Genomic DNA, 26,567 nt, shown 5'->3' on the forward strand with positions numbered 1-26,567 from the left:
TCTTATTTTTTTATACACAATAGGTCTCCTTTTACAAACACGTTTTTAAACAAAATGTCCCAGAATAATTTCTTTTATAATCCTGACTAGAAGAGTGTTTAAAAGACAATCATGCTCTGCGCCGCCATTTCTCTCTCTCATCAGCTCATTCAATTTGCCCACACAGCTGCAAAATTAACGGCGGCTCCTTAAAAATAATGAGATGAAGCCCAATGATTGCTATTTATGTAAAAACATCCCCTGGGTCACGTTACTCCGGCTGCTCCCCCTGCTGGTCAATCTTGTGCAACTGCAGCCCCAGATGACTGGGGAGTGACTGAGGAAGTGAGTTGTTGCTGCTGCTGCTGGTGTCTCTAGTGCGCACGCTGAGTATCCGCGGCGGAGTCGCTGCTATGTGAAGCGGGGGAATTCACTGCCAACGTCATGTCTGTTCTAGCGGGGCTGTGGAGGAGGATTCCCGTTGCTGCGAGCTGCCAGGTAAGACTACTGAAACTTGAGGAGACGCGTGGCAGCAGCAGCAGAGTTGTGTGTTCATTGCTCTGACTTCTACCTGAAACTCTCCCGCTGCTGTTGGACTGCAACTCCCAAGAGCCTCGGCTGTTGTTGCTAGTTGTTAACATGCAGTGAATGACAGCTACTAAGGAGCCATGCTTTGGTTTTAACTTTCTGCCGACCACTTCCTCGTGTTCCCCGAATCCCAATGTTCCTGTGTTCCCCAGCGTCTGCCTCTCCCATTGAATTCTCCTGCCTCTCCCAGTGCCATTGAATTCTCCTGCATGGGCGCCTCAGTGCTCCCTCCTCCCTTTCTCTTCCCTCCAGGGTGACCATTTCTGCTTCTTTCTTTCATTTCCATGTGTTCTGTTTTTTTTTCCTTTGTGCAGTCCTATTACATGAGTCACCCCACTAATTGCAGCTTCAATCTGAGCCACTGCTTACTCAAGCGCCCTTTCTATTGGGCCTGTCTTGCTCCCATTAGATTGCAAGCTCTCTAGCCCACTCTAGATTAAGATCTGTATGCTTATGGGAAGTACATTTGTGCTGGAGCAAACAATTTGGAAGAGTTGACACACTAAACAATATGGAATGTATATTGCCAGCTGGACTCAATATCTAATGGGGTGGTTCACCTTTAAGTTAAATGTTAGTATGTTATACAAGGATGGCCTTTATTTTTTCTTTTATATAGCTTTTGAGTTATTTGACTTTTTTCTAATGCATTCCTGCTTTCACACTGACCCCAAACTAAAAACAAATACTCTGTAAAGCTACAAATGTATTGTTATTGCTACTTTTTATTACTCCTCTTTCTATTCAGGCCTCTCCTATTCATATTCCAGTCTCTTATTCAAATCAATGCATGGTTGCTAGGGTAATTCTGATCCAAGCAACCAGATTGCAGAATTTGCAAACCGAAGAGCTGCTGAATAAAAAGCAAATTGACTCAAAAACCACAAGTAATAAAGAAAACCCAGTAGCAAATTGTCTCAGGATGTCACACTCTATGTTATACTGAAAATGGAGAACAGCCCCTTTAATTCGGAAACATTTTCTATGATTTAAAATGAGCACCTGCCTTAGACATCATGTGCTCATTTATTTTTTTTGTTTTCCTGTGCACTTATGATATACTTGTGAAATGCCCTAATGCTGTACAGGTATGGGACCTGTTATCCAGAATGCTCGTGAAATGGGTTTTTCCGGATAAGTGATCTTTCCGTAATTTGGATCTTCAAAAATATTAAAAAATATTTTAAATATTAAATAAACCCTGCTGGTTCTGCTTCCAATAATGATTAATTATATCTTAAATTTGTACAAGGTTCTGTTTTATTATTACAGAAAAAAAATGTGGATTATTTGGATAAAATGGAGTCTGTGGGAGATGGACCTACCATAATTCAGAGCTTTCTCGATAATGGGTCTCATACCTGTTACTTTATGGCATTTTCCTTTAGAAACACAAAGGTTTTATTTCTTAGAAGTTAAAGCTAATATAAAGCTAAAATCTGAATGAAAGGTTAGATATTTCCAAGCAACTATCCATTGTACATCTGTTGAACATCCGTGATTACGGAAGTTATTTGCAATTGAAAAACGTCTGTCCCTTTTTGCACTGTTGGTCTCAAGTTCAGAGTTCTGTTAATCTGCCGGCTTCTGCTACATTGTTTCAAATGTCAGAACTGCTGGGGCAGATCGTAAAAATAGACAGGGTCTGCCTTCTGTAACATTTATATGTACAATTAACTTTAAAGCCACTGAACATTTGTAATTTATGAACCCAACATAAAGTTGCTTAGAATTATAATTGTGTGCGTTAGGCAAAATGTTCTTGCTCTGTTTATATCCAATGTAAGAACTTGCTCCGATCAGTATGTAACCAGATTGCAAGAGGACTGGCTGTCAGTACATTCAGTGGGTCAGCAGGATTTTTATCCTTTGCGTATCCAACCCCTTTTGTCCTTCCGCTGACTCGGTCCTAAACCTGCATCTAAAATGAATCTAAGTAAGGATTGCTGCAGTTGCATCCCGCTGTCTGATTTGTAAATGCTTATCTTGCGAATTGTTTCAAGCACGAGGAAAGCCACACCAAAGATTCTCAGACGATAAAGGGGATTGGGAATTAAACATATTGACCTGAACATGGAGTAACTCGTATTACCTTGACTGGATAGCTGGCCAATGGGAGGATCTGTAGAGTGGCCACACAAGTAACACACTGCATACAGGCCAGGTTGCCCAGTGGTCTGGTCCTACTTGTGGGACCAGGTCTGGACTGGGATTCAAAATAAGCCCTGGCATTCCAAGTAGGGCCCAGCCAGCCCCCCATCAGCCCACTAAACAGAGACTTTCTATGGCATCTTACAGCAGCTCCTCTGGCATATGCCAACACCCACAGATTGCCAGCCTGGGCATGTGGGGGGGACACAGACGGCTTAAGTCACAAATTATGTTTTTTATTTTGTGATTTATTTGCCAGTATTCTCCAAATAAATGCTTAAGCATGTAATAGGGTGTATTTATCCACTTGCTTCTGAGGGGCGTAAATACAGAGGAAGCAGACCCTGCGGTTGTAGGGGGGCCCAGGAGTGTAGGGGTCCAGTAAAGCGATAATCAATGAGAAATTTCAAATTATTTTAGTAGAATAAGTCAATTTACCAATGCTTTGGGGCCCTAAATTGAATTTGCTGTGGGGCCCAGTAACATCTAGTTACATCACTGGTCAAAAAGCCATTGTTCTGTATGTAGGCTCCATAATCAGGGCTGCTCCAATATGGAAAGGCATTTGGGGATTATAACATTTTTTCCAGAGGATCATGGTGCTTGGTTGCAATCATACAGTGCTTGCCCTATTTCTGTCATGTCTGCTTAGTGCTCAGTGGATTTTACCTTCAAGGGGTGTCCTATAAACAGAGAGAGATATATCAAGTCACAATGATTACAAAGCATTACAGTTAAATAGTCATCAAATAAACATTTCAAATCTGACTTTAGCAGTCGAATACTTGTTTAGGCAAAGGAAAGTCCAGCCTGGAAGTATGGGTGGCTGTATGGGTGTTTCATAAACAAAACTATTTAATTATGCTTTAAAGACAACCTTCCAAAACATGGACATGAAATTTGATTTATGCTGGAAATGAATGTAAAAAAGACATATTTATAAAGTTTCGTGATTTGATAAGGTCTATCACGATTGCTGAGATATCCATTATAACAAACTGGTTGCTGTATTTATAAAGGTGTATACTTTCTGAAACATTGCCCAGACACCTTAGGTCACCTTATTAGTGATGTCCAGACCCGCCTGACCTGCGTATTTTGTCTGGGCCCTCACACCTCTTTACCTTAGGCCTTAGATAAGCGATTTAAGCCATTGAGAAATATTCTGGAGGCAGATAAATCTGGAAGCATAAAAACAGTAGACAGCATTTTTCAAGCACCGACTTTTTATCCTACAAATGTTAGAGAGATACTTGATCACCTAAAATCAATACACAGCTTGATAAATAGGAGTTAATGCTGGAGTTTATTCAGCACTGTCTAAGGTTGTCTGATGATTTTACACAGCTTGATAAATCGGTATACGTATGTACATATGGCTGAACACATTTTGTTTCTAAGAAAGTAGCGTACACTTCTACTGTAGTTGTTTCTACCTAATCTTCGGGTATCTTGTCTCCATAAATTGATGTAAAATAAGCATTCAAAGTACTACAACAGGTTTTATCAAACACTCCCTTTTGCTCATTTTCATTTTGATAGCGTGACAACTTGCATACAACTCCACTGCATGGCATAAGCAAAGTTCTGTGGCACACACACCACTTTAATCACCGCTACTTGTGGCAGCCATTAAAGGACAAGGAGACTGATATTCACTAGTGGTGTCAATATGTTAAGCGCCCCATAATCAATAGAATCTTTAGCCTTGGACCTCTGCTCAATGTTCCTCTTTGCTAAAACACTCACCAGATGTATATACACTGGCCTGTGGTCCAAGGTTAGTTATTCTGTTATTTGGGGGGTTGCATCTTAATGCTAAACGAGTTATATGGTGGTAAAGGTGGCCATAGACACACAGATTCTATCGTACGAATGGAGGTTTCGTACGATTTTCGGATCGTGTGTGGAGAGTGCCGACAGCTTTCGTCTGGCGGAGATAAGTCGTTTGGTCGATCACTCAGGTTTGATTTTGACCCGACCGATCCCGCCGGAGCCCATTGCATATTGTAATCAGATCGTAATGGCATGTCGGGGAAAGATCCGCTCGTTTGTCAATGTTGCCAAACGAGCAATCTTTGCGTCTATGGCCTCCTTTAGTTGAAAGCTCTGGACTTAACAGTGGACCCTGAGGTAGATCACGGTTGCCCAGCACTATCCAAACAAAAAAAAAAAAAAACAACAGATAGATTGCCCATCTGATACTTCCTATTATTCAGATTTTCAAAAAAGTAAGTAGAAAAATAGTTGTTAATTTAAAGATGATGCTGTTTCCTGTGTATTAGGTTTGCTCCAAATCCAGGAATCCTTGTGCCTGACCTAAATTGAATCCTAATTTGCATATGTAACTTTTTGTCTCAAAACAAGTAAAAATTAGAATGCACCGAATCCACTATTTTGGATTCGGCCGAACCCCGAAATCCTTTGCAAAAGATTTGGCCAAATACCGAACTGAATCCTAATTTGCATATGCAAATTAGGGGTGTGAAGGGGAAAACATTTTTCACTTCCTTGTTTTGTGACAAAGTCACGCAATTTACTTCCCCGCCCCTAATTTTCATATGCAAATTAGGATTCGGATTCATTTCAGCCTTGCAGAAGGATTCGGCCAAATCCGAACCCTGATGAAAAAGGCGGAATCCTGAACCTAATCCTGGATTCGGTGCATCCCTAGTAAAAATAGTTTGTTTTTTTTTTCACTTTTTTTCTTCCTGTCCCTAATTTGCATTTGAAAATTTGGATTTGGTTCGGTATTGGGCCAAATATTTCATGAAGGATTCTGGCATTTGGCCAAATCCCTAATAGTGAATTCGGGGCATCCCTACTGTGAATGTTACTGACTGAAGCTATAATAGCTGTAAAAAAGACCCCGCGTTTGTGAAGCCTGACCACCTCTCTATATACACTTACAGATTTTATGTTTATCTGGTTTATAGGGTAAGTAGCAATCCTTAATCTAGATTTTGTCAGTGGGCTGCCAGGAGCTGTTCCATAACTTTATGTAGAGAGCCACAGGGTTGCATTTGCCTGTTGTATAAGATGAAGTGCACACAAGCAAGTGAATATCCTCACGTCCATTCACCGCTTCTGTCCTCTGGGATTTTGGTTCTGGGATTCTGCCATCTAGTATAAGAAGATTTGAAAGGATTTAGTATTCCGGCTTCAATGCTGTTGATTATACTCTCATCCTGTGATTCAGTGCTTTGATGTTTTGCCTGGTTGAAAGGGTTAGTTAAGGTAATACTTTGTATCTCTCTATTTCTTTGCCCTTCATGTAAAAAGAGACCAGCTGCTGCACAAGAGAACATAAGGGCCCAACCACTAGCAGTGCTGTCTGGCTCTTCCCATGATAAATCATAAGTAATGCTGATGTTTTCACTTAACACTGGAATTTCTAATATGATCTCATTAACGGGGCAGATCACTTAACAGTACAGTAACACCAAAAAATGTAAGTGTTTTAAAGTAATGAAAATATCATGTAGTGTTGCCCTGCACTGGGAAAACTGATCTGTTTGCTTCAGAAACACTACTATAGTTCATATAAACAAGGGATGCACCGAATCCACTATTTTGAATTCGGCCGAACCCCCGAATACTTCTCAAAGATTCAGCCGAATATCGAACCGAATCCGAACCCTAATTTGCACATGCAAATAGGGGTGGGTAGGGGGAAACATATTTTACTTCCTTGTTTTGTGACAAAAAGTCACGCTACTTCCCTCCCTGCCCCTAATTTGCATATGCAAATTAGGATTTGGATTCGGTTCCGCCGGGCAGAAGGATTCGGCCGAATCCTGCTGAAAAAGGCCGAATCCTGAACCGAATCGTGGATTCGGTTCATCCCTAATATAAACAAGCTGCTGTGTAGCAATGGCGCAAATTGAAAAAAGGCTATATGGCACAGGTTAACTAATGGATAACACCATTAGACAGAGCTTATCTGTTATCTGCTGTGTAACCTGAGCCTTATCTTCTTTGAATGGCTGCCACCATTGCTACACAGCAGCATATTTTTATAAACAATAGTAGTGTTTCTGAAGCTAACAGCAGTTTTTCCAGTGCAGGTTACTGCGTTATATTTTCATTACTTTAAAACACTTTTATTTTTTGACGTTACTGTTCCTTTAAGGTGGTTATTTATCAAAGGTCGAGTTTGTGAAGTTTTTTTTTTTATACTGTACCTCGAATAAACTCACAACTTGAACGTTTTCTTATTTATGAATAAATTTAAATGTAATAAACTCGAATCACTTGGGGGGGGGACCTGAATACTTGTATTTATTGCGTTTTCGTTGAAAAAAGCCTCAAACCGCTCAAATTATCAAGTTTTCGAGTGAAACCCACCGAAAACATTTTCACATTTATACACCAAAGGTTAAAACCAACTGCAGTCAGGTTAATTTAGGGTTTTCAGGTATTGGGTGGGCTTTTATGTAGACCCTGGTAGTGCCACATACTGCTGCCCGAGACAAGGTTCTTGGCCAAGAAGGTGAATATGCCCTTTAATATAAATATATAAATATTCTTATATAGCACCAATAACTAACTATCTATAGTACAATAAGGAACAGAAAGAACAGTGTGGTTTACTATATTAAAAGTAGCCTTTAGTTATACATTCAGGGGTAGCCTTTACATCTGAACAGTGATATCCTGAGACAATTTACAGTTGGTCCTAATTTTATTTATTTTATTGTGGTTTTGGAAATATTTAGCAGCTCTTCCGTTTGGAATTCTAGCAGCTATCTGGTTGCATTAACCCGAGCTAACAGGCATTGGTTTGAATGACAGACTGGAAGATGAATAGGACAGAGCTGAATAAAAAGATAACTAATACAAATAGAACAATAGCAATAAAACTGAAGCCACAAAAAGAGAGAGTTTGTTTTTGCTGCTGGGATCAGTAACCACACATTTGAAAGCTATTAAGGCGCAGCAGAAGAACTACATTTTTTTTTGTTTTCAAATTCCAGAAAATTAAGTTTTAGAAATTCTTCAAGCATTCCACACCACTATACCATACTTACTGAGAGGTGCTTGAGCTGCAAAAGGCTAGGAGCTGAATTACCTCCCTTGTACGTTACTGTTCAGTTATGTAGATATTAGCTCAAATACCGGCACCTAATGTAGCCATGTCTTCTTATGGGCACTTTATGCAGTGCCGTCAGCTACTTCAGGAAACTCCCAGAACAACTTGGCTGCTTTCCTTACTGGAAACTTGGTACTGACAATACATGTTCTTCTATCAAAGTGGCAGATCAGGTTTGTCTGGATCCACCACATGTCTAGATAGAACTCCATGACTCAAGGCGCAGAAAAAACCCTTGCTGAATGCTGCATAATGTTTAAGCATCGACACGTTAACCCTAAAACCACAGTGATTGTACAACCATTATAAGAAAGTGCTAGGGCACAGCAAATGGTGGAAAGGCCATGGATTTAGTCAACAAAAACCATAGATTTTTTCCTAATTAAATCAAATGGCAAAAATGTTGTTCAGCAAAGCCCTATTCACTACGCTGAAGTTAAAAGATGGGTATACTGCCGCTTTAATGCAAGCAGCTTATTACAACTTGCCATCCAGACTAGTGATGCAATGAAAGAAAACCTCATTACAAGCAACTTCTCAGTTTCTATATTTATAAACAATTTTTAAATAAACCATTTATATTTCTAATGTTTATTGGAAAGTTGCTAAGGATTATACAGTATTTCCTTTCAATTTCTGTGACCTAAGATCTCCGTGCAGTTCATAGGTGAGGACCAACAATAATTGAAAAGCCGATACCTTTTTATGCAACAAACGGGGTGATCCCAAGCTTTATGCCATGGTGCTCTAGACACGGTTCAACAGATCTGAGCACTATGGAATAAAGCTTGGGATCACCCCGTTTGTTGCATAAAAAGGTATCGGCTTTTCAATTATTGTTGGATTCATTGCTGGCGTGTGGCAAGGCCAGTGCCAATTCCTGCATCCCCTTCTGCCTAACTTCTGTTCATAGGTGAGGACCTACACTTTAGAGCAATAATGGGTGCAAAGTAAGGATGCACAGAATTCAGGATTTGGTTCAGTATTCGTCAGAAGTTAGACTTTTTCAGCAAGGTTCGGATTTGGCTGAATCCTTGTGCCTGGCCAAACAGAATCTGAATCCTTGAAATCATGTGACTTTACACAACAAGAAAGTAAAAAAATGTTCGCTCTCTTTTTCAGATTTTTCAGATTTGGTCCGGTATTCGGACAAATCTTTCACAAAGGATTCTGGGTTTTGTCCCAATCTAAAATAGTGGATTCGGTGCATCCCTAGTGCGAAGTTTGCTCCAGTGTTAATATCAACCAATCAGAAGGTAGCATTTTGTGCTGTGGGTTTCTAGATGTGTTGCATTTAACACTTGCATCGCTTGATGAGGTGTATTAGTTACTGTATCCCAAATAAATCTATTAGCATTTTTCTTTAAACAAGGCAAGTTTTCTGTACTTGGTTACTGTAAAAATGTGGTTCTAATGATTTAAAACGAGAGAATCTAACATAAAAAGGCATTATACTGATAAAGGGAAATTAATTCATGTTTATAAACACAGTATATTATTTCCTTTCATCTTCAGCTGTGTCTAATAAATATTAAATTCATATCTAGTAACGGAAAGCATTTCACAGCTTGACAGTGTGAATATGGTTTCAAATGTGTGATGCAGAAAAGACAACAAACAGTTTCTATGACCAACAAAAATGTATTAAAAAATAAAAAAGATTAACCCCCCCCCCCCAAAAAACATTACTTATATTTTCAAGTGCATGGGTAGGTACAGGTATGGAACCTGATATCCAGAATGTTCGGGACCTGGGGTTTTCTGGATGACAGATCTTTAGATCACCAGACCTTAAGGGTAGAACTACACAAGCGTTTTTCATCAGATCCGACGCACTGAAAGGAAACGGTTGCGACGAAAATAAGGTAAGGAATAGAAATGTCGGACCTTGTCGCTGCATGCATCCGACACGACTGTCGGATGAAGACGCAAAGTGCAGCGTTCGCATCAGTTGTGTAGTGTCTGATGCACGCAGCGACAAGGTCCGACATTTCTATTACCTTATTTTCCTTGCATCTGTTTCCTCTCAACACGTCGCATCTGATGAAAAACGCATGTGTAGTTCTACCCTTAGTCTACTAGACAGTCATGTAATCATTAAATATAACCAATAGGCTGGTTTTGCATGCAATTAGGATAAATTATATCTTTGGATCAAGTACAAGCTACTGTTTTATTATTACAGAGAAAAAGGAAAACCTTTCTAAACATTTGGATTATTTGGATTAAATTGAGTCTATGGGAGAGTTCCTTTCCGTAATTCAAGCTTTCTAGTTAACAGGTTTCCGGATAACGGATCCCATACCTGTACTGGAAATGAATTTGAATTAATCACAATTGCATTTTGGTTCTGTAAGTGAATAAGTTGAATGTTGCTCCAACATGCATCCAAAAAATAATGTTAAAGTGTCCTTATTCTGATTGGTTGACTGCATTAAAATGAGTTGGGAGCCCACGGTCCATAAACTGCTCTAAGAGGTCATTGAAGCTGAGTAAAGGTGGCCTTACACGGGCCGATAAAAGCTGCCAACAGACAGAGTTGGCAGCTTATTGGACCTTGTATGGGGCTTCCCCTGATCGAGATCTGCCTGAAAGTTGGCCAGATCTCAATCGGATGGGACTAAAAATCCAGTCGGATCGCGGCCGCATCTGTTCGTTGATGCGGTCCCGCAATCTGACCGCCCGTTACCCTAGGGCCCACGATCGGATCAGCCCGATATTGCCCACCTCAAGGTGGGCATATCTGGGAGAGATGGGATCTCTCTATGTATGGCCACCTTTATACCTTAGTTGCAGGGGTTTATGATTATGGGTAGTCTCCTATAAATCATTAACAGTTTGACTTTTGCTATTTTTCCATATTGCATCTTTCCTTTGTTCCTCCTGAACTCCAAAAACTTACAGGCAGTATTACTGGCTGCTGATGAAATTGACCATATGGGGCAGATTTATGAAAGTGAGTTTAGAGCTTAAAGCTCTAAACGCCAAAAATGAAAAATTAATATACAGTGGTGTGGAAAAACTATTTGCCCCCTTCCTGATTTCTTATTCTTTTGCATGTTTGTCACACAAAATGTTTCTGATCATCAAACACATTTAACTATTAGTCAAAGATAACACAAGTAAACACAAAATGCAGTTTTTAAATGAGGGTTTTTATTATTTAGGGAGAAAAGAAATCCAAACCTGTGTGAAAAAGTAATTGCCCCCTGAACCTAATAACTGGTTGGGCCACCCTTAGCAGCAATAACTGCAATCAAGCGTTTGCGATAACTTGCAACGAGTCTTTTACAGCGCTCTGGAGGAATTTTGGCCCACTCATCTTTGCAGAATTTTTGTAATTCAGCTTTATTTGAGGGTTTTCTAGCATGAACCGCCTTTTTAAGGTCATGCCACAACATCTCAATAGGATTCAGGTCAGGACTTTGACTAGGCCACTCCAAAGTCTTCATTTTGTTTTTCTTCAGCCATTTAGAGGTGGATTTGCTGGTTTGTTTTGGGTCATTGTCCTGCTGCAGCACCCAAGATCCCTTCAGCTTGAGTTGACGAACAGATGGCCGGACATTCTCCTTCAGGATTTTTTGGTAGACAGTAGAATTCATGGTTACATCTATCACAGCAAGTCTTCCAGGTCCTGAAGCAGCAAAACAACCCCAGACCATCACACTACCACCACCATATTTTACTGTTGGTATGATGTTCTTTTTCTGAAATGCTGTGTTACTTTTACGCCAGATGTAACAGGACGCGCACCTTCCAAAAAGTTCAACTTTTGTCTCGTCGTTCCACAAGGTATTTTCCCAAAAGTCTTGGCAATCATTGAGATGTTTTTTAGCAAAATTGAGACGAGCCTTAATGTTCTTTTTGCTTAAAAGTGGTTTGCGCCTTGGAAATCTGCCATGCAGGCCATTTTTGCCCAGTCTCTTTCTTATGGTGGAGTCGTGAACACTGACCTTAATTGAGGCAAGTGAGGCCTGCAGTTCTTTAGATGTTGTCCTGGGGTCTTTTTGTGGCCTCTCGAATGAGTTGTCTCTGCGCTCTTGGGGTAATTTTGGTCGGCCGGCCACTCCTGGGAAGGTTCACCACTGTTCCATGTTTTTGCCATTTGTGGATAATGGCTCTCACTGTGGTTCGCTGGAGTCCCAAAGCTTTTGAAATGGCTTTATAACCTTTGAAATTGAACTCAGGTGTGATAAACCACAGTTAAGTTATTTTTTAACAAGGGGGGCAATCACTTTTTCACACAGGCCCATGTAGATTTTATTCCCTTAATAACGTAAACCTTCATTTAAAAACTGCATTTTGTGTTCAATTATGTTATCTTTGACTAATAGTTAACGGTTTTTGATGAGCAGAAACATTTAAGTGTGACAAACATGCAAAAGAATAAGAAATCAGGAAGGGGGCAAGTAGTTTTTCACACCACTGTAAGCTTCATCATACTGAAACAAGAAACTTTAAATACAATTAATTAAATATTCGGTACTGTTTCTGAAATAATCAAGTTGATTGTGTCTCTCAGCATCGGTTTCTCTTCATTTTGTCTTCATGCAGGGGTCAGATAATCATGAAATAAAATTAGTTACAGTCTATCTTACAGGGGTGCTCCTTTTGCCTAGAAGATGTATTAGAGCTCACTCTATTAAAATCACCAGAAATCCTGTCTCTCAGAATTTGTGCAAAAGCCAGTTATTTTGTTAAATTTTGTTTGTACTGGAATCAGTTATTTGATTGAGCTCTAATTCATCTGCTAGGAAAGTAAGCTACCCTTATAAGATATATCGGATCTAACTCTCAATGAATGTCTAAAAACCCAGCTCCTGAATGAAAAAACTAAAATTCTGCCCCTATGTGTCCTGATATTATAGGGAATGTCGAATTCCCTACTGCGTTTGTAAATGTGTGGCTGGGCCCTGTATGCTAATATTTCTCTTATTGCTGCATTTCAGGTGAATAAACAGAACATTGTGTTTAGAGTCAAAAGTGTATTACCTTATTTTCTTGACTCTCTGGTACACTTATTTATAAACCAGCACTAAATGGGGTGAACCACCCTTACTAAAGAAATATGACATCTAGTGCTAAAAGAGTACTCATTTACTCTTAGGGCTCCATATACTCTTATCTATTCTATTCTATCATTCTTATTTTTTGTAAGATGCTTACCACTTCTCAAAGTAGTCAAACATATTAATTTGGTGCCTACTTCTGCTTTTTCAGTTTATTAAAACACTTTTCAGTCGGGAAAGTGTTGATAAATGTGTTAGGCTGTAAGCACACAGGCTGAAGGCTCTGCGTAATTTAGCTGTAATTTAGCAGTAATTTAAGAGGATTCACTCCGTGGCCCATCTTCATTGATTTTAATTGCTTCCCCTTGCTCAAGCTTACACACAGTGGAGGTCGACCCAAACGGACAAGTAATTACATAGAATGTACTGTTGTCCTGCATTGGGAAACATTATGTGTAGAAAGACTACTATAGTTTATACAGATAGGCTGCTGTGTAGCCATTGGGGTAGGCATTTCAGCTGAAAAAGGAGAAAGGGCACAGGTTACTAAGCAGATAACAGATAAGCTATAACAATACAATGGGATTCTATAAAGTGCATCTGTTATCTGCTATGAAACCTGAACCTTGAACTGCTGAACCAATGACTACACAGCACCACATTTATATATAAAATAATAGTGTAGCACATACACCATTGCAGGGAAACAGTAAATTTATATTTTGACTTTCACTTTTTTGTGTTATTCAATATTAAAACTGCTGAGAATCCTTCACGATTCCCGTGTTCAAATGTTTTTAAGGGCCTTCTTTCTTGCTCTTCAACCTCCATGGAAAAGTTTTGGACCCAGGTGGAATGCACCGAGTTGTGTTTCACATTTGGTGCTTCCCTGAGTACAAAGTCTTTAAAAAGAACAGGCTGTGTTTCTTCATTCGGTTCCTTGTAGTTGAATGCATAAAAGATCATCCACAAGAAAACAAAGGAAGCAACGCTCGTCTGTAAGAGCCCTAAATCTGTCCCGATGTATAACCGAATCGTTGCCCAGTCTTGAGAAAGCATACTTTATAGCTCCATGTAAGAATAAGTACAAATAATTTCATTGGCACTCATGTCAAGATCCAAGCAGGGACAAACCCTTGCTGTATTTATTTGCGAAGGTGCAACGTGTCGGGGTAAACCCCTTTGTCAACCATGTCCATTTAAGAATAAGAAATTCAGAGTAACGTACCCACCACCCACTTATTTCTCCCTTTCCTTAACCACCAACAATAAGTCTTTGTAACTGTAAACTCTTGCCTAGCAAATATTTGTTCACATATGAAAGGCAATAAGTCTGTGGGTGTGTGTGAGGCATCGATTAAAGGTAACCTTTACACCGGCTGTTATTTCAGTGTTTGTTTGAATGGGTGGGGGGTACACAGGGATTAGCTGTAGTAATAAAATTGCTGCAGTACATCCTCCTAATCTGGCAGTTAATATTCAGAGCAGCAATGCGCACACGTCGGTAGATGCTGAGATGCTTGATGGTGAAGCTTATTTGTCCCACCATCACTCACTTAATAACTTATTTGTAGTGTTACATAGTATATATTATTGGATCCCTATTCTGGTAACCTGTTATCCAGAAATCTTAGAATTATAGAATGGCCATCATCTGTAGATTCCATTTTAAGTAAACAATTCTAAAAATAATTTCTGTGATAAAGTGATTTTGTTTCTCTAACAATAAGGCCTCTTACACTCATATGTCCCTTCATGCAGTGGATCTTTTATGTGTTCCACTACAAAGAACTGCATGAGAAAACACAGACTGCTTTTTCCCCCAACGTTTTTCAAAGATTCAATGCAGTTTCCACCTACGTTTGGTACTTCCCTGTGGCAAGGTTGGTACAACCTCCTTGCAATATACAGATTGGGTTTCTTCCTGCATACCCCTGCGGTGGAACACATGAAATATGTACCTGGAACACAGGTAAGAATGCCCATGTGTCAACATATTCCTGACCTTGCAGACCAGACCTTTTTTGAGAAATGTTGCATGGATGGGGTTACACCCCCCAGAGCTATTACATTTTTATATAGACATATACTCCCCAGCAATTATTATACCTTCGATATGTTCAGTCATGGGTAAAAGAGTAGGGGAAAACTCTAACAAATATAGTATGGGGTAAATTATGAGAGAAGTAAAGAAGAAAGACGTTCAAACAACACAATATTACTTGAAACCAGTTCTAAGGTTCTTCTTTTCCATTCCATACACCTAGTAGATTAGCACTCGTATATCCTGGTCTTAGAGACAGCTGAGGGTGCTCTACACCAGTAACTATGGTCCACATATGGTGGTGCTATCCTAGAGCGTCTAGATATTGGATACTGGTGTACAACTTAATATTTGCAGTATTGAAGGTTAATTTACAAACAAAATCCATATAAGGCACAAAAAAGGTTAATTAATCAAATATTTTTAGCTGCTAGACAAGTTTTAGCGAAATCATGAAAGTCGCCCTCTATAAATTACAACTTACTTAAACCCAAAATCGATTGGATATTTTTGTAAATGAGAAGCTGACCAGTATTGCATTAAGACAAATACCCATTATGTATGGGATCAGAGTGAACGGCAGTTTCTCTGATACAGAGACAAAAAGTTGTCACACTTTCATAAGAATGTTTACTATAATACCTTTAAATAACATTGTACAGGTATGAGACCTGCTATCCATAATGCTCAGGACCTGGGGTTTTCCAGATAACTGATCTTTCTGTACATTGGATCTTTATACCTTAAGTCTACTAGAAAATCATGCAAATATTAAGGGGCAGATTTATCAAGGGTCAAATTTGTAATTCAAATTTGAGTTTTTTTATGATCAGAACTGTCAAATTTGACTAGAGAGTTATTCAATTTTTTGAAGTTTTTTAAAAAAAAATAAATATATATATATATATATATATATATATATATATATATATATATATATATATATATATATATATATATATATATATATATATATATATATATATATATATATATATATATATATATATATATAATTCGATTTTCGAAATGTATCAGACCTGGAACTTTTGAGAACTCAAATTTGACTATTCATCACCTAAAACCTGCCAAATTGCTGTTTAAGTCAGTGGGCGGGGTCCAGAGTTTGCAGCCTTCCTGACATTCAAGTTCTTTTCAGAGAAAAAAACCTGAATTGAATTTTTTAAATTCATATATAATTAGGAAAAAATATGCACCATGGAAAAAAATTGTCCCATTGTGCAAAAATGTTTTCCTCTGTGCAAACCCACCAGTATTCATTTTCAATTTATACTGAAATAAGTTACAAATATGGCACCAAAACAAATGCCACCTTTCAATGGGCGCAGGGGGGCCCAAGGAAGTATAGGGGCCCCAGGAGGCCCTAATTTATATACATTTTGAATAAATACTGGTAAAACAAGTCAACATTTTTGGGGCCTGAAACATAATTTACTGTGGGGCCCTGTAATATCTAGTTAAACCACTGCCACCATTTATGATGTTTTAAAATTTGCCCCACGTAGTTTAATATATGTATAATGGAGAATGTGAGACTGTGATTTTCAGCATTTATTAAATATCATAAATTAAGAAACCAATCATTTCTGCCTGCAATTACTACAGGGCATGTGCTGATTTTTTTGAGTTTTTGTTCATCTGACAGCCAACAGTCAAATAAGCATACCTCTCCTAAATGAACCTCCACAGGTCAAATATGACCTAGGGCGAGGGCAAACCTGAATGCTGGACTGGGTAGAACTGGAATGTTCCATACACCAGCACTCTGATTTCCAGGTCCCAAACACAGGTTTAAAACCAGAAATGTTCCTTTTGTCAAAACACCCAGCTTCTGCATTATTGCATTTATGTATCTACTTACTGTTATTTAAACAATGTATTCATTTTATTCATAGGCTGCCACCAAGTTTATATAAAAAAAGTTATTTCTACTGTTCCATGCATGGCATTTTACAATTAGTTAGCATTTGCAACAAAAAAAGATCTAGTTACTTGATCAAGATAACACTGGGCAGAGAAGCTCATGAAACAGGATTTCCTGCTCCACAGTTCTGTGTGCTAGCTGCTGTTTACATAATAATGGTTTTATGGGTATGAAATTAAACTCTGATCTGCTACTACATCGTTTCCGAATATGAAATTGCTTTTGCTCATTTGTAACCTTTAAATATACTAAGGGGCATGTTTATTAAAGGTTGAAAACAGAACTTCATAATATACCAGAGTGAAATTTCTGTTCATTTGTATGGGAGTTCTAGGGGATATCATCACTATCATCGCTTGAAAAACATCCCCCAAAAATCCGGTTTAAAGGAACAGCAACATCAAAAAACAAGTGTTTTAAAATAATAAAAGTATAATGCAATGTTGCTCTTCACTGTCAAAACTGCTGTGTTTGCTTCAGAAACACTACTATTGTTTATATAAATAAGCTGCTGTGTAGCAATGGGGGCAGCCATTCAAAGGAGAAAAGGCTCAGGTTACACAGCAGATAGGCTGTGTATGGGATCTCTAACCCTGTATTGCAGGCATTTTGGATAATAGATCCCATACCTGTACAAGTAAATGTTGGCTATAATGAGTCAGTGAATGCTCCCCCCCCAGATTGCAATGTTTCAGTAGTATTAGAGCACAGGGAGTACTGAAAATCCACATAGTTGTTAGATAGATGGGTATGCATGATACTCACTACATTACAGAATCTAGTGACAAGTTTTCTTTTGGGTTATGGTTAGAGATTTTCTGCAACTGCAGAAAAATCATTTTATTTAAGCTGAACAGCCCCCTTTGAATAATCACTGGCAATTATGCTTCCAGTGGAACAACAAAGGCACTGGGGGTGGACAAGTTTTCTTTTGGGTTATGGTTAGAGATTTTCTGCAACTGCAGAAAAATCATTTTATTTAAGCTGAACAGCCCCCTTTGAATAATCACTGGCAATTATGCTTCCAGTGGAACAACAAAGGCACTGGGGGTGGACACATTTTCTCCTGGGCTGTAACCCATGGCAACCAATCAGATGATTACTTTCTGTGCACAACCTGCATCTGGCTGAAAAAATGGATTGGTTGCTATGGGTTACTGCCCAGGGGCAAATTTGCCCAGTGTTTATAAATGAGCCCCACTTGCGTGTTTCCATTTAGATTTGAATCACATCTACTTGAGTCATCAGTCATGTTGGTACCCATCTACTTGCAGCCTGCCATGCCCTTCCAGGCATAGATCTATCTTGCTTGATGAGGGGAGCTCTCACACTGGTCTCACAGGGTGCCAAATGGAAGGGGGTTCCAGGCGGGTGATATTCCTCCTGTATAAAGACTTAAATCCCACAAAGTACAGTTACATATACAGTATATATCATTTATTTTTGTACATTGCATTTTAATTTGTCATGGGGTCCTTAAGGATGTCCCTGTGTACTAAGGAGGGTGCCGCTCAAGAAACCGTAAAGTTGGCCATAGACATTATAATTCTTTTCCAAGAAAGATTTTTCGTTTCAACACATGCGTAGAACTGAATCGTCCGATATACAGATAGAAACAATAGAATTCTACCTGCATCTGATGATTCAGCATAAACCAGTGTCGGACTGGCCCACTGGGATACCAGGAAAACTCCTGGTGGGCCCAGGTGTCAGTGGGCCCTCTTGCTTCTAAACATTTGGCCTATTTCATGGTCATTCCCTATTATGGAAAAAATCCATAATAATGGAAGAATATAGTTAGTAGAGATAAAAGACTAGGAAAATGAAGAGGTTGAGTGAGAAAAGGAGGAATAATAGTTTGGAAAGTGGGCCCCTGGCATCCCAGTCCGACACTGGCACTAACAATGGCCGATGTCCAAAACACATCATCTGACCTTAAATAAGTTCCTTATGGAAGGTAGCTGTTACATTTGTCTTTGACATAAGCTTCTATGAAGGGGTTGTCTACCTTTAACTTTTAGTATTATGTAGAGAGTGATATTCTGAGACAATTTTTTTAGCTTTTTATTCAGCAGCTCCAGTTTGCAATTTCAGCCGTCTGGTTGCTATGGTCCAAATTCCCCTAGCAACCATGCATTGATTTGAATAAGAGACTGGAATATGAATAGGAGAGAGACTGAATGGAAAGAAGAGTAATAAAAATTAGCAATAACAATACATTTGTAGCCTTACAGAACATTTGTTTATTAGATGAGGTCAGTGACCCCCCCCCCCATTTGAAAGCTGAAGAGAATCAATTAAAAAAAACTGTAACAAATAAATAAAGCAGAGCAATTGAAATGTTACTTAGAATTGGTCATTCTATAACATACTAAAAGTTAACTTAAACGTGAACCACCTACTGGTAAAACAAGTCAACATTTTTGGGGCCTGAAACATAATTTACTGTGGGGCCCTGTAATATCTAGTTAAACCACTGCCACCATTTATGATGTTTTAAAATTTGCCCCACGTAGTTTAATATATGTATAATGGAGAATGTGAGACTGTGATTTTCAGCATTTATTAAATATCATAAATTAAGAAACCAATCATTTCTGCCTGCAATTACTACAGGGCATGTGCTGATTTTTTTGAGTTTTTGTTCATCTGACAGCCAACAGTCAAATAAGCATACCTCTCCTAAATGAACCTCCACAGGTCAAATATGACCTAGGGCGAGGGCAAACCTGAATGCTGGACTGGGTAGAACTGGAATGTTCCATACACCAGCACTCTGATTTCCAGGTCCCAAACACAGGTTTAAAACCAGAAATGTTCCTTTTGTCAAAACACCCAGCTTCTGCATTATTGCATTTATGTATCTACTTACTGTTATTTAAACAATGTATTCATTTTATTCATAGGCTGCCACCAAGTTTATATAAAAAAAGTTCTTTCTACTGTTCCATGCATGGCATTTTACAATTAGTTAGCATTTGCAACAAAAAAAGATCTAGTTACTTGATCAAGATAACACTGGGCAGAGAAGCTCATGAAACAGGATTTCCTGCTCCACAGTTCTGTGTGCTAGCTGCTGTTTACATAATAATGGTTTTATGGGTATGAAATTAAACTCTGATCTGCTACTACATCGTTTCCGAATATGAAATTGCTTTTGCTCATTTGTAACCTTTAAATATACTAAGGGGCATGTTTATTAAAGGTTGAAAACAGAACTTCATAATATACCAGAGTGAAATTTCTGTTCATTTGTATGGGAGTTCTAGGGGATATCATCACTATCATCGCTTGAAAAACATCCCCCAAAAATCCGGTTTAAAGGAACAGCAACATCAAAAAACAAGTGTTTTAAAATAATAAAAGTATAATGCAATGTTGCTCTTCACTGTCAAAACTGCTGTGTTTGCTTCAGAAACACTACTATTGTTTATATAAATAAGCTGCTGTGTAGCAATGGGGGCAGCCATTCAAAGGAGAAAAGGCTCAGGTTACACAGCAGATAGGCTGTGTATGGGATCTCAACAAATAAATAAAGCAGAGCAATTGAAATGTTACTTAGAATTGGTCATTCTATAACATACTTAAAGTTAACTTAAACGTGAACCACCTCTTTAAGCAAGCAACAGTCAAAATAGGGCATATTTATAAAACGGTGAAAAGTGAGTTTGCTGCAGTTCAATATAGGGAACTGAAACACATCTGTGCTACACAAGGAAGTATCTATTTATTTCTGTATATACAGTAGCATATCCAGTTCTTTGATCATATGCTTTGTACAGTAGATGAACAGTAATACAATGTATCCAACAAGTCTACATGGTATTACTAAAGTGCTAGTAAAACCTTGTCTACTGGCTTTTAAAGGGGACCTGTCACCCCCAAAAAAATATTTAAAATCCTTTTTTATCACATTAGTCTAGCAAAATGAACTTTAATTACACTATATAAATTATTTGAATCTAGTTTCCTTCAGTCTAGGAATTCATAATTATAGCAAGCAGGCAGGAGCCATTTGTGGACAATGTTATTAAGACAAGCCTTGTATCATCTCAGAATCTTGTTTGTGCACCAGAATGGGGGACCCGATGTCCACCCCCATGCCCTGGCTACACAACTAAATAGAGAAGAGAAAGATGGAGTGTGTGGAGAGCAGTGACATCTAGGAAGTGCTGAATGGAAAGTGAAAGTAATTGTCTGCCCCACCTCTATGCCTAAGGCAGCTGAGATTTTTAAATGAACTTACAACAGCTATGAATGCTTTAATAAAAATAGAAATTGGATTTCATGTTTAATTTGAAAAGGACTTTTATTATACAGCTTTTTGTGTCTGGGTGACAGATCCACTTTTTAAGTATGCAACAAACCATAGGCCAATGACGCCATTTTTTTTTTTTTATAGAAATTTAGCTGCATTTCCCAACATTTTGGAAGTAAAAAGAGGGACACAAAATTTTTTCCTGCACGTAGCGCAGCAATTTTTTGACCACACCCCTTTCTGTGGCCACACCCCCTAATTACCATGTTTGTTTTACAAAATTTGGCAGGTTATGAAAGTTTGAAAATATTTCTCCTTATCTAAACTGTGTTTTTGTGTCTCAAAATTGTTACAAAGGGGTCCGTTTACTAAAGTGCGGTAAATCTGACTTTAAGTTTCCGCATGTTATCGCCGAGAATATTTTTACGCCAGAATATTCGCAGCGACTAAGTTTACTAAACAGCGATGCGCTCAGAAGTCATTGCGATCACTTGCGGTAACTACGTTAAGGAACCAGCTTACGTTAGCGGTAATTTTAGCGAGTTGCGAATTTTCTGGCGAAAAATTAAGTTTTTGCGAATATTTATGCTATAGAATAGTCTTGTTTTATGGCGGTTATTATGGCAATTTTTACTGTGACATTTATGGCCAGAAATGCATCTTCAAAACTCATAAACTTTATTGACTGATGATTATACCATCCAACAACATCACCAGAGTAACACCAATCAAACACATCTGCATCATATAAACCCTTCTGCCAATAGAATCATGGGAACAAGAAATGATACCAGTCAATCTATTTGCTTCATAGAAATGCACAGTTTAATGTAGCCAATCACAATGAAACCAAAAAACCGTAGAGGCTGACGAATCCTTGGACTGTGATGCCGCTGCCAATAATACGACTCTGAGCTGAAACTGCTGCTGTTGCAACAGATAGAAGCAGAAGCCAAAACATCCTGTCAGCAATAGCTACAGATCTCTCTCCTGTCAGCAAAGAATGATGGGTAAAAAAAAACCAGTATTATGGGATATTTCCTGCCCCTTGAGAATTTTCTGGCGAAAAAAATACTTTTACGCCACTACATAGGTGGCGGTAAAAGTTTGCGAATATTCTGGCGTTAATTTTGTCTTTAGCACATTTCGCTGTTTAGTAAACCATGCGTTAATGTGTACGTAGCGTTATTTTCAGCGAATGCGATAACTGGCGAACAATTATTCTTGCGCAAGAATATTCGCAAATTTATATTTACCGCATGTTAGTAAACTGGCGATAACATATTTGGCGAAAATTCTGTCTATATATTGTGCGAATATTTTTAACGCACTTTAGTAAACGGACCCCAAAGTATCTTATTTGCACCTGTTAGCTGTTCTGGGCTCTCTGCTAAAAGCCAATTAAGTGAGAAACTTTGTTTCTTTTTCTGGCTGTTCAGTGCAGAGAAAAGAGGGACTTTCCAGTACAAATGAGGGACTGCGGGTTGAGCTGTCAAAAGAGGGACTGTCCCTCCAAAAAAGGGACAGTTGGGAGGTATGCAGAGGTCAGAAAGGCATGTCACTACTTGAATTGCCATGACATAACTGGTAGGGTTATTGTATTGCTTAGAAAGGTTTTCAGTGCAGCATGTGTTTGTCTGTTTGTCTCACTTGTCTAGTTGCAGTCATAGGGAGAAATTGTAAGGCACTTATAGCGGGTTTATAGACTATTTACATATTTTTAAATTGACATCTAACTGAAGGCTACTGTTTTGGTGTGTCAAAGCAGCAATCCATTTTATATATGCAGATTGCAGAGGAAAAAATACTAGACAAAGCAGTCAGAAACCGCAGTACATTTGGAGGGAACGCACTGTCACTGGAATTAGTCCAGCAGCTACACAGAGAGCCAAGACAACACACATTTTGCTGAAAACATGTTTGCTTCTCTATTAGTTTCCTTATTTAGAAGCTTTTATCTAAAAAAAACAAAACACATATACAGGTATGGTAACCCTTATCACTTATCCAGAAATCCCTAAATTACAGGAAGACCATCTCCCATAACTTATTTGAAGCAAAAAAAAATGTAATTTTTTTAAAATGCAATAATAAAACAGCATCTTGTACTTTATCCTAATGAAACTGCTGAGAACCCTAGATCCCAAGCATTCCAGATAATAGATCCTATACCTGTATTACACAGCAAATGCATTTATATTAGACCTAACTAATAAGAGGACTGAAGATCAGTGTGACTCATTCATATACAATGGGCAATTGCACCAAATCCGTTATTTCTGTAAAATGACCAATTGCACCAGGGCAATAACTCATGGCTACCAAAGACATTCTTGCTTTCATTGCATCACTGATGACAATAGCGTGTCTTCAAGAGAAATTTTCCAAGGATACTGTTAAAAAAAAAAAAAGAAATGTTGAATTATAATCTATGCCCTTTACCTGCCTAACCTCATTCAACAATAATAGTATTATTATATTTTATACATATCCTCAAGCAGTTAGTCATATGAAAAAGTTTGGGAACACAACCCCTCTTAACTCTTTGGAGTTTTGTTTATCATTGTCTTCAAAGTAGCAACTTCCTTTTAATATATAACATGCCTTATGGAAACAGTAGTATTTCAACAGTGACATAACGTTTATTGGATTAACAGAAATATGCAATATGCATCATAACAAAATTAGACAGGTGCATAAATGTGGGCACCCCAACAGAGATATTACATCAATACTGAGTTGAGCCTCCTTTTGCAAATGTTACAGCCTATAGTCGCCTCCTATAGCCTTTGATAAGTGTCTGGATTCTGGATGGTGGTATTTTTGACCATTCGTCCAAACAAAATCTCTCCGGTTCAGTTAAATTTGATGGCTGTCGACCATGGACAGCCTGCTTCAAATCATCCCATAGATTTTCAATGATATTCAAGTCGGGGAACTGTGACGGCCATTCCAGAATATTGTACTTCTCCCTCTACGTAAATGCTTTTGTAGATTTCCAAGTGTGTGTAGGGTCATTGTCTTGTTGGAATATTCAACCCCTGCATAGCTTCAACTTTGTGACTGATGCTTGAACATTATCCTGAAGAATTTGTTGATATTGTTTTGAATGCATTGGACCCTCCACTTTAAAGGAGAAGGAAATTCCCTGGGCGCCAAATCCCTGGCCTACCTGTCCCGCCGCTGGGTTCCCAAACGTTTTCATATGTATATACTTTGTGGGTTACCACAGCCAGAAGTTTGCATGCTACTGAAAAAAATAAATATATACATATATCCCAAATTTAAATGTAAATGTTTTAGGTTCCAGTTATATAAATAATTTTTTTTTTGTTTTTTTTTTTTTAAATATAGTTTGGAATGTACAGTCACCCCCTCTGACCTACTTTTGTAGTACAATTTAGCTTGCCTTTGGAATGCTGTTATGTTCTAGCCACTTTAATGAAATTTCATGAACTTAGTATCACTTACTGTTTTCATTGTAAGAAAAATATCTCCAGCCACGTATGGTAATCTGTAAATTGAAAGCATTAGTTTTGGCTAATTTTCATTAGGTTCTTTTTTTCATGCTTACTTTGGAAAAATAATGCAGGAATTGAAGCCATTCAAATGGCAGGATTTTTTGCATAAATCAGACTCGGGGGGGGGGGGGGGAATCTTCAGCATTCAGCAGAACAGAATCTGAACTCTTCTTATCACAGGACTTCACTGTACCACAATTCTGAATACAAAATGTCCTTTTACTTGCACAAGCTGAATTTTTCATTAATTTAGGACAGATATGGTGAAATATTACTATGGGAATTAGGATTCATTGTGTATTGTGGAGGATTCTATCTTTACAGATAAAAGATATGTACTGTATGTGTGTGGAATCAGGTATGTCTGTCTATAAATTCCTTTATATTTATTTTTGGCTGTATAGCGTATGTACCTTTTTTACATAAACCCAAGTTAATGAGCTCATGTCCAATGGGGGAGGTGTTATTTCGTATCAATTTAGTAATAAATGGTCTTGTGATTGGTCCCCTCAGGGGGGGGGGAAGTCACATGAAACCATTCCATTTTACATGAATTAAAAGAAAACTCTTAACCCCCAATCCTTCTCCTTTAGTCTAATTTTAATGCAGTGCACAGCTGGCAAGAGTAAGACATTGAGGAACTATTTATATATGCACCCAGTTTTTATTTGTTTTGTTTCTTTACCTTAGGTGTAACCTTGAGTTACAATGAAATTGCTGGTATTGAGCTATTAAAATCACACCTAGCTATAGCAGTAAAAAAGCTTTGTGGTTAATAATATTATAACTGCAAGACATTGCAGTATATAACATTGGTAATAATGTGCTATGCTTCAAGTTTACAGAATTAAATCCCATTCTAATACAGCACCACTGAACTTGCTGCCAAATTGTCTATAGCAGTTAGTACTTAGTTTTAAGGGCATTAATTGAAGAAGTATTTAGCCGCTAGGTGGGATAATTTAAATGGGACTAAATCTTTCTGTTTATAGACCAGCTGCTCTACATCGATTAGATGGCTTAAAGCAGGCAAAATATAAATGGGGTTTATATGGGAATGCTCATCACTGCATCTCATTTATGAGCTTTGTTTTTTTCATACAGGAGACACAAGTGAGGGTAGTTTACATGAGTTTTCTTTCTGCAGTGCTGTCCAACTTCTCTGTGGCACTGAGGGCGGGAATTTTTCTGGCCTACGTCATTGAGGGCTGATAATGGAAGCCAGTGTTGACCAACCCCTGTTTTGAACCACACCCACTTTAAATCACACCCATGTTACCACAAGAACTTTTTAAGAACATCTGCATTAATGGTGGTAGCACACCAAAAAAACCTAATGGTTGGTGATCATTGTGATTAAGACATACACTTAAATCTATATGCCTCATCCTTCCCTGTAGATAACATAGCACCCCTTACTACAGCAGAGAATGGCACACACAGGGAGCATAGGGCAGGCAGAGCATGGCACACATGGAGCATAGGGCAGGCAGAGTATGGCGCACACAAGGCACACAGGGCAGGCAGAGTATGGCACACACAGAGAGCAGAGGGCAGGCAGAGTATGGCACACACAGAGAGCAGAGGGCAGGCAGAGTATGGCACATACAGAGGGCAGGCAGAGTATGGCACACACAGAGCATAGGGCAGGCAGAGTATGGCACACACAAGGCACACAGGGCAGGCAGAGTATGGCACACACAGAGAGCAGAGGGCAGGCAGAGTATGGCACACACAGAGAGCATAGGGCAGGCAGAGTATGGCTCACACAGAGAGCATAGGGCAGGCAGAATACAGCGGGAGACAGAGAAATGTATTTTACCAATCTAAGATAAACTGTTCATACTGTGCTACATACATACAATTTACTAAAGTAATTACTAATTCAGCAGTACAATCAAAGCATACCGATCTGGGCAGCTGGAAGTGGAATGCAGAGAAATCATCATATGGTGAAAAGAAGAATATCCAATAAAAGAT

The 26,567-nt window shown here is 38.6% G+C and overlaps 1 protein-coding gene across 1 annotated transcript in view; it reads left to right on the forward strand.

Annotated features, from left to right (window-relative positions):
- Positions 1-285: 285 nt before the first annotated feature.
- Positions 286-26,567, forward strand: part of mcub.L (mitochondrial calcium uniporter dominant negative beta subunit L homeolog) — a 58,261-nt gene continuing 31,979 nt past the window's right edge. Inside the window, 1 exon segment of the mRNA NM_001094368.1 lies at positions 286-477. Within this exon segment, the coding sequence (NP_001087837.1) occupies positions 424-477 (54 nt within the window). The 5' untranslated portion in view covers positions 286-423.

This window comes from Xenopus laevis, chromosome 1L (genome assembly GCF_017654675.1).
Source record: "Xenopus laevis strain J_2021 chromosome 1L, Xenopus_laevis_v10.1, whole genome shotgun sequence".
NCBI lineage: Eukaryota > Metazoa > Chordata > Amphibia > Anura > Pipidae > Xenopus > Xenopus laevis.